This window comes from Artemia sp. Qi Xiang Cuo, chromosome 20 (assembly GCF_049724085.1).
Source record: "Artemia sp. Qi Xiang Cuo chromosome 20, ASM4972408v1, whole genome shotgun sequence".
Lineage (NCBI taxonomy): Eukaryota > Metazoa > Arthropoda > Branchiopoda > Anostraca > Artemiidae > Artemia > Artemia sp. Qi Xiang Cuo.
Genome location: NC_142813.1, coordinates 8,245,933 through 8,255,224, shown reverse-complemented (window position 1 = coordinate 8,255,224; position 9,292 = coordinate 8,245,933). Strand labels below are relative to the sequence as shown.

The 9,292-nt window shown below is 37.4% G+C and overlaps 2 protein-coding genes across 2 annotated transcripts in view; both read left to right on the top strand.

Moving 5' to 3' along the window:
• The first annotated feature begins 3,146 nt into the window (after window positions 1-3,146).
• LOC148939836 (uncharacterized) overlaps window positions 3,147-9,292 on the top strand; it is a 32,036-nt gene continuing 25,890 nt past the window's right edge. The window contains exon 1 of the mRNA XM_089105823.1: window positions 3,147-3,182. The gene's annotated coding sequence lies outside the window, so the exon portion shown is untranslated. The remainder of the gene's footprint in view (window positions 3,183-9,292) is intronic.
• LOC148939837 (uncharacterized) lies at window positions 4,976-5,656 on the top strand. Its single transcript, XM_089106013.1, has one exon. The coding sequence runs from the start codon at window positions 4,976-4,978 to the stop codon at window positions 5,654-5,656; it is 681 nt and encodes a 226-aa protein (XP_088962139.1).

Here is a 9,292-nt window from a genome sequence, read left to right as displayed (position 1 = left end):
TGTGTCATATAATCTTGGTATACCTTGTGTTGAGGTAGTTTCCAAATTTCAAGTTTCAGACCACCTTCCTATTACTTCTAGTTTTAAACGAGAAGCTTCTGAGATTCCAGTGTTACAGGCTTATACTGTTCACCGGCATAAGAGGTATACTTCTCGCGATTGGAATAAAATTGACACATCTCAGTTCATTGAAAGTTCAGATAGCATCCTAAACATAATCCGGGTTCCATTTCATCTTTTGCAGAGGCCTCCCAATAAAAACATTGGTTAGGTGAGATTTACTCTTAATATCTATTCCACAAAAAATCTTGCATACAGTTTTCTTTGCTGAAAAAAGGACAGTTTCTCTGAAAAAAATACGAGTTGGTACTCACGTTCCCGGGTGGTCAGGAAATCTAGTGCTGTCTGAAGATTGTGACCGTGCTAAGTTTTGGTACAAATTATGGAGAGATTGCCTATGCCCCCGTCAAGGAATAGTCAATGAACTGAGAAAAGTGTCAAAAATATGTTTTGCTAAGGAACTTGCCCTTCATCGATCTAAAATGCAGACACTTTATTCCGAGAAGGTCAGGAATTCACCTGATCTACTGTTGAAGCTATTACCTCGTACTATCTCCTCCAATTTGCCAGACCCTAATGACATTCCTTTGTCCGAGTTGATATCCCATTTTTCAAATGAATTTTCTGAGCCTGATCCTGTTTTAGAGTCACAATTTTAGAGTCATTGATGAATCTCCTGACCTTGATTTTGTTGTTACTTGTGATGCTGTTATAAAAGCCATTTCCCAACTTAAAAAGAAAGCGTCTTGTGGGATAGATAAGGTGAGCACTCTACACATCATTAATGGAAGTTATCGATTGGCGCATCACCTCAGCCTTCTCATGAAAATGATATTTGTTACAGGTATTGTTCCATCCTCGTTCTGCATTGGTGATCTGACTCCGATTCCCAAAAAAGGGAAATCTGAGCTGCAATGTTCCTCTTTGCGTCCCATCACCGTCTCTAATACGACATGCAAACTTTTCGAGCTTCTTTTTCTTGATGAGTTAAGACAGAAATTTTATGTTCCCCCATATCAGTTCGGTTTTCAGGCTAATCTTGGCTGTTCTCATGCTCTTACAGCAGTTTTTACTGCCCTCGCCGACGCTGAATCTTCGGGAGAAAGTATGATCCTCGCCAGACATGATGTTAAACGTGCGTTTGATTCCTTAATTCATTCGTCCATGCTTCTTCATATGGCAAGGCGAGGCGTAAGCCCATCAGTTGTCCGTGCTCTCAGGGATTTATATAGGAATCTAAGAGTGCGTTTAAAACTTCCATCCTGTCTTCCCCTGCAGTCGGCTCTTCATCAATCCCTATATAATTGCATTAATTCTCGTGTGAGGCCAAACTCTTCGAATCCTTCGAATATGCTTGTGAATCTTCAGTACCCCATCCTTGTTAAGAAAGGGACTAGACAGGGAGCTATCACTTCCCCAACCCTGTTCAATAATAGTGTCCTGGAAGCGCAGGCAAAGTGTCTTCCTTCATGCATTCTTGGGAGACTCGATATGTCTCTTATTTGTTATGCTGATGACATCCTGAATCTCAGCCGTACGATCCAGCGCATTGAGCAGAATTTCAAAATCCTCAAAGATGAATATTCAAAAATCGGTCTGTCTTTTAATCCTGAGAAATCCGAAGTAATCCTTTTCAATTGGCGAAATCCTTCTACTTTTCTTATAAATATGGACGGTTCTCTTGTTAAACCCTCAGACCATATTACATACCTTGGCCTTCCAATTGACACATCTATAGGCCACATACGTCGTTTGCTGATTTCTCACGTTGAGCGTAAAATTAGTATTTCTTACGCTGTAATCGTAAAAAGCAAACTACGTTTCAACGGTTATATTCTAGCATCCATTTACAACGCCACAGCCCTTCCACATCTGCTTTACATTGCTCATTTCTGGAAATTCTTTAAAGTTACAGATAAAACGCACCTACGATCAATCTTCTTTAGCTTTGCTAAATATCTTTTACATTTGCCCCCCTTGGACAAGAAACCGTAAAATTATTCATTTGTATAAGCTATCTGACCCTAATATTAGCATTAATAAATCTCTATCCCGTTTTCAAAGTAAGTTTAATCATCCATGGTCACCAATTTGTTCACAATAGTTTTTTTGTATTAATGTAATGCATGTAATGATTTTTTTTCTCTCTCTCTATTTTTTTTGTCATTTTAGGGGTTTTTCCGTATATGTATCTTTTTTTTTTATTCCGTACGGGTATTAAATGATTAAATATTAGTATTAACAAATCTCTCTCTCGTTTCAAAAGAAATTTTTATCATCCTTTCGTTAGCATCATTGTTCGTATTAATGTAATAAGGAGTTTTTTTGTCATGTTTTTGAATTTTCAATGAGTGTTTGTGTCCTTCTTTTTCTTCTTTTTTTCCTTTTTGTTTTCATTAGTGATTACTCAGTCTACTGTACCTTTTATACCTTTTTTTGACGGGCAATAAATGAATAATAATAATAATAATAATAAAATTTGTAGATTCGTGGTGCAGATTTTAAGAATCTGCCAAATTTAGACTAGCTCAAAGGCCTGGTGTCCGTAATTCGTCCAAATGTTTTGTCCCCGTTCTGAACATAGCGGGCTGTCGTGTGAAGCCTGTAAGGGCTAGAAAAATTACGGGTCGATGAAGAAAAATGCCTTGATTAAACAGCTTTAGAGTCTGAATGAAATATAACTACACTTTAAAAAGTGTTAATAGTTTTAAAATTAAATAAATTTCAAGCATCTAGCTGCTTCCTTTTTTATGTTTCACAAAGTTAATTGACGACTTTTCTTTCCGGACTTGCAGCTGGCTCCATTAAATCGGCACTTTGAACTTTTAGAATGGGGTACTTTATTTTTAAATCGCTCAAACACCTCCTAAAACTTAACACAAAATAACCGAAAATTCTACCGAGTCCTGAGATCATTATCCCGATTTTCCCCCGAATATTATCAAGATTTTACAGATTGTTTGAAAAGATAAATGAAAACACTGTTAACAGGTATAGAAAATATGGTATAAGAAATAGCTTCAAATAGTCTTATATTGGCTTAAAGAAGCAAGAAAAGAAGAAAAATATTAAAAATAATTGTGTTAGAGAATTCGAAAATTTTGTGAAAACAGGACTATCAAGTGAAGTTTTCTTGATTATTTTTATTTAAATAAAGTTGTGATTTTATCTTAACCATGATCCCAGTGAAATTACCCCCAGAGAAGAGATGTACCAATAACCAAATACTAGACCCCGTCTCTTAATTACTAAGTGACCGTTCTGAGGACTCAGACTCCAACGAAACCATGATCTCTGTCCACTCTGAGGACTGAAATCTCCATGATGATGGCTTCAAAACAATCACTCCTAAAAGATCCAAGAGGAAACGGTACACCAGTTTCTCCCCATTAAAGACAGTTTCTACTACACCCCCATCTTTTTTGGAAGAAGAGCACTTCATCCACATTCTGCCTACCTCTCCTGAAACCATGTTCCAAATAAAAAACATCCAAACAATTAGACTTGAGCTCTTCAAAATCCTGAAAATAAATTTCAACCTCAACATCAGCAGAGATGGTTCAATCTTAATATCTATTCAAGCAGGCTTTGAAAATGCAAAAACAACTCTTTTGTCACTTAACTCCCTTGGAGGCATTAAGGTCCATTCAAAGCAATGGATTTGCCCTCCCCCTGCCCAAACAAAAATTGTTATACAATATCCCTAACGGTATTCCTGAAACTGAATTAAAGGATGGCCTTATGAACTGCAAAGGAAAAAAAGTATCAGTATCAAAAGTCACCAGACTTGGAAAACCCAACAATGATGGCATATACACATCTAAATCCTACCTTTTCACCCTGGACTCCACCCTAGAGAACTTCAGTGAACCTATATTCCTATTTGGCCAGACAAAGCCCTACAAAGAGTACAAGGCTAAGCCAATACAGTGTGAAATATGTCTGATAATGGGTCACACAAAACAACACTGCAAAACAAACCTGAAGAGGTGCAACCTATGCCAAAATATCCATCCTCCAAACACAGCAAACTGTGCAAACAAGAAATTATCATGCATTAATTGCAAAGGTCCCCATTCTTCTGACAACAGATCTGTATGCCCAAAATACAAGGCAAGATCAATGGCTCTCAGGTTGTCTGAAAAAGAAAACATCCCATTTCAGTTTGCAAAAATTAAACTCATGGTGCACAATGCAGATACACCTGAATTCTCTGAACCAAACACACAACCTAATCAAAAAACTCTACAGCAAAAAGCTACAAGGACCCAACCACAAAAAATAGTCCCTGGAATTAAGACCTTAGACTGTCCCCACCTTCCAGCCAAATACCAAGACCCTGAATCTTTTATAAGTAAACCTACAAAACGAACCTCATCAAACTTGCCAAAGGAAATATCAGAAGAAAATCCACATCTACTTACAACCAAATGCCTGTCCATATTCAACTTCAACTCACTCTCCAGAACATCCCTCACAGAAGATAAAAAATCCTCAATTCTTGAAGAGATGGCTAATACCTACTTCCCAAAAAATCTTAAGGACACAGCCAACACAAATTTCAGCACTATACTCAATAAACTAAATCTATCTATCAATGGCTAACCCTTAGTTCCCTCTATCCCCCACAATTTTGCAATGGAATGTGAGATCATTAAAAGGTTATACAATTACTGACCTTCTTAAGTATACTTCTTCACACAATATAGCCATACTACGCATCCAAGAAACCCATTTAAGCTCATCAGTTAATCTAAAAATTCTTGGTTATGATGTCCTAAGAAAAGACATCTTCCAATAGAATTGGCGGTGGAGTTGCCATCCTTGTTCAATCTCACCTCAAATTCTGCGGTATAAGCCTCCTGATTTCAGTCATGACATTGATGCAATTGGTGTAAAGTTGTGGCTGGCAAACATGGAGGTCACTGTTATTAATTTATATAATCCAAATGGCAATAACAATGGACATGATTTTTTCAATTTCATTTCTAATAATTTCTCAAACTCAAATCTAGTGGTTGTTGGGGACTTCAATGCCCATAGTTCTACCTGGGGTTATTCACCTCAAAATAATGCTGGAAAAAACATAGAGGAATTCCTCACCAATTTTACCAATATAGTACTAGCAACTCCTAGACACCTAAATACCTACTTCAGCAAAAGAAGTGGGAGTTATTCAACTATTGTTCTTCAATTAGTTTCATCAAGTTTAATTAATAAAACTACTGTCAAAAGAATAGACAACCTCCTAAGTGACCATTTTGACATATGCACAAAAATTGGTGACCCAGCCATCATTGACAATTTCATTTCCCACTATGTGTGGCAAAAAGAAGACTGGCCAAACTTCTCCCACATTCTCTCAAACCATGACTGCTCTTCACTCTCCACTGACCCAAACCAACTCTCCAAAAATCTCACATCACTACTTCTTGATGCTGCAAAACTTACCATACCCCAGTCCCAATGCCCTAAAACACTGAAGAATAACAAACCCCTAAGCCATGGTGGACATCCTCTTGCCAAGAGGCTTGGCACAATAAAAGGAATGCCATCAGATCCTTCAAGAGAAATCCATCCACTGGAATATATATAGCAGAGCTACAAGCAGAGGCAAAAGTTAAGAGAACAATCAAACTTGCAAAAAAAGAGGCATGCAAAAACTTTCTCTTATCAGTGTCCCACAAAGCACAAGAGTCAAAGATTCATAAATTCCTAGACAAGATGTGTGGCAAATTCTCCACACAGAACCCCTTCCATTACCAGCTAACTCTAAATGGTCAGCAGCTGGAAACCAACAAAGAAAAAGCTAAATTCTTAGCTGATTTTTTTGAGAAGAAATTCAGAAACACCCCTCATAATCCACCTCAGATTAGCCTAACACCCCATTTTGACTTGCCTGGGTCCCAGTATCTACTCCAAGATTTTACAATGATTGAGCTGAATAAAGCAATCAATTCAATCAAACCCAAAACATCTTGCAGCCACGACCAGATCCATCCATCTTTGCTCCAACACCTTCCAATAGAGTTTAAAAAAGTACTCTTATCTCTCTTCAACAATGCCTGGAGCAATTCCTTCTTCCCATCTGCTTGGAAAACATCACTCATCATCCCTATTTTAAAACAAAATAAACCCAAAGAAGACCCCAACTCCTTCAGACCTATTATGATTACCCCAGTTCTGGGAAAATTATATGAGAAAATAATTCATTCCCAATTGTATTGGTTTGCTGTCTAACCACCTCATCGCACATACCCAAACAGCATTTAGGAAATACCATTCTTCCATTGATGCATTTGTTTGCTTAACCAATGCCATATCTGAGTGTCTGTAAGATCACCAAATCCTAGTTGCAGCCTTTTTGGGCTTCTAAAATGCATAGGCCTAAGATAATATCCAACATCCACTCCTGCTGCAAAAATTATCAAAAATGGGTTTTCCAATACCTGTAGTGAATTTCTTTAAAAGTTACCTATCTGAACGCTCTTTTGTTCTCCAAGTAAATTCCTACATCACTTCTAAAAAGTTTGTCTCCAAAGGTCGTCCCCAAGGTGCTGTCCTCAGCTGTCTCCTGTTTTCACTATATTTATGGGATCTGAACCTACCCCAAACAAATATTCAGTTTGCAGATGATATAGTCCTATGGTCTACCTCAAATGATTTTGAACTAGCCCAATCCAAGTTACAAAAGTTGCTTTATGCCTTTGAATGTTTCTCCAACAATTCATGCCTACCCACCATCCCATCAAAATCAGCTATAGTACAGTTTCATAACAAGAGAAATCCCCAATCTGCCCTACTAACCCTAAATGGTGTTGTCATCCAAGAGCAACAACACATCAAATATCTTGGCCTCACTCTAGACCAAAAACTAACCTTCAGGCTCCACATTGAAAATGTGAGAATAAAATGCCTCAGAAAAATGCGTATCTTACAAAGGCTACTCAATACACCTTGGGGTTGCCACAAAAAAACTCTAATAAATTTCTATAAGACTTATATTAGATCTCAGATTGATTATGGACTAATTGTATATGGCTCATGCTCAAAAACCCTACTATGCAGTCTGGAGACTGTCCAGAATACTATGATCTGTGCTATACTTGGCCTCAGGAATCACACCAAAACCAACTTCCTCCTCAATGAAAGTGGTCTCACCTCTATTGCCATGCGTAGAGACATCCTACTTGCCCGCTACTTTACAAAAATTGAAGGTAACAGTTCCCATAGATTACATGACTGGGTAAGAAACCCTGGAGCTTTTAAGGGCCTTGCACGGGAATTTGCAACCACCCAAATGACCTACTCCATACCTTCATCTTCTTTATTTCAAATATACCCCTGGATACCTTCCTGGGCTGACCATTACCCAGAAGTGAACCTTTTGTTTGTGCCAGCTATTAAAACAGACCTTTCCCTTGCCTATGTAAAATCATTATTCCATGAATTTGAGTCTCAGAGATATATCCACCACCTCCCAATTTTTGTGGATGCCTCAAAAACAGATTCCAGGACTGCTTGTGGAGTCCACTTCCCATCTTTAGGTATAGCAGCTGCAGAAAGGCTCCAAAATGATGTGAGTATCATGACAGCTGAAACAGCTGCCATCAACATTGCATTGGAAACCATTATAAAGATGCCAAACCCCCCATGAAACACCCCTCTTATAATTTATTCAGACTCAAAATCAGCCCTTGCCTCAATATCACCAGAACATTCAGACTACCCAGACACTGATACCTCCACCACTCTTGTACTATTGAACCAACTACTTAAACAAGGTATATCCACAAAATTCCAGTACATCCCAAGTCACATGGGTATGAACGGGAACCACAAGGCGGATGAAATAGCATAATCTGCCCTTCAGCTAGAAATAATTTCTGGACGACCTACCCCAGTAAGAGATGTATACTATTGGTGCCTACGAATTTATCTTGCAAACCAATGTCCTCCAAACCCTTCTCTATTTACATCACGGAAAGACTCAAAGATGTACCACAGAATACGATCAAATGCTACTGGCCTTAACAGCCAAACTTATCACTATGAAAACACAACCATTCCAACAGTAATGAGCCCTCTTTGCCGCCTATGCCAAACCTATGATGAGACCATCAACCATGTTCTTTTTGGTTGCCCTGTGGCAACTCTCAACCATAAAAAAGAATGGCTAACTTTATCTGCTATATTCAAGCGCCTCAAGCTAACCCCTAATATTGACCAACTAGCACAAAGGAGACACTTCAACTGATGATGCTGAATTGTTCAAAGCTGTCTTTAACTGCCTAAATATAGGTGGTTTCATCAATGATGTATAAAGTCTATTATTGAATAATAATAGTCTAATTTCTATATTTGATTTCCCAGGAGGCCCCTGACATAATCAGACAATACGAAAAAGGCTAAATGGATTCATCCAAAGCCTATAATTGAAGAAGAAGAAGAAGAAGGAAACACTTATTACAAAAGAGTGATTGATCTTTATTGAATATCCTATTTAAAAATCAAAACATAATCTTTCCTTACCTTTGTATTTTTTGCTCCTCCCTGCCTAATTTTTTTCAAAATAGGTAAGGTCTAGAATAGCTTCTCTTAAGAAGGTGACTTCCTAGAACAAACTAAAAAAAATTGTGTGTTTGAGATGATTAATCTCTGGTTCTGTCTAGTGATTCTTCATAGTCCTAGGCTATTCAATTGAAGTGATAATTTACTAAAACAGGTGCTTGTCTATTAGGCTATATAAAACATACTCAAGAATTTTGATTGCAATTCATGCAAACATAAGATAAGAAACTGCCTGTGCAAATTCTTTATACCAGACAATTTGCTTTGGCTTGTTTGTAAAATAAATTGTAGCTATATTTTATTTAAATAAAGTTGGTCTGTTGGTTATGTTAGGTTAGAATGGGTTTGTTTAGATTATGTAGGCCTATTTAATATGTGCTATGCCTTACCTCCCTCCCCTTAATATACAAATACATAGCTTAAATTTGTTTCCAAACTATTATATTTTCATCACAATTTTGTTTTATTTTGTTAGTATTAGCCAAACTTTGCTCCTTGAGTGTGTTTTATATAATAGACACATGTTCTAAAAAATATTCAAGAATAGGCCTAGATGAAATTGAAGAAGCAAAGGAAATATAGTTGATCAATAGCTGTTGAAAATTATAAAGAAGGAATTTCATCCAGTAATTATAAAGAATTTCTATGCACAAGGAGGGCT

What these genes read in the sequence shown, in the direction of transcription:
- LOC148939837 (XM_089106013.1), top strand. Translation starts at nt 4,976, where the DNA reads ATGGAGGTCACTGTTATTAATTTATATAATCCAAATGGCAATAACAAT.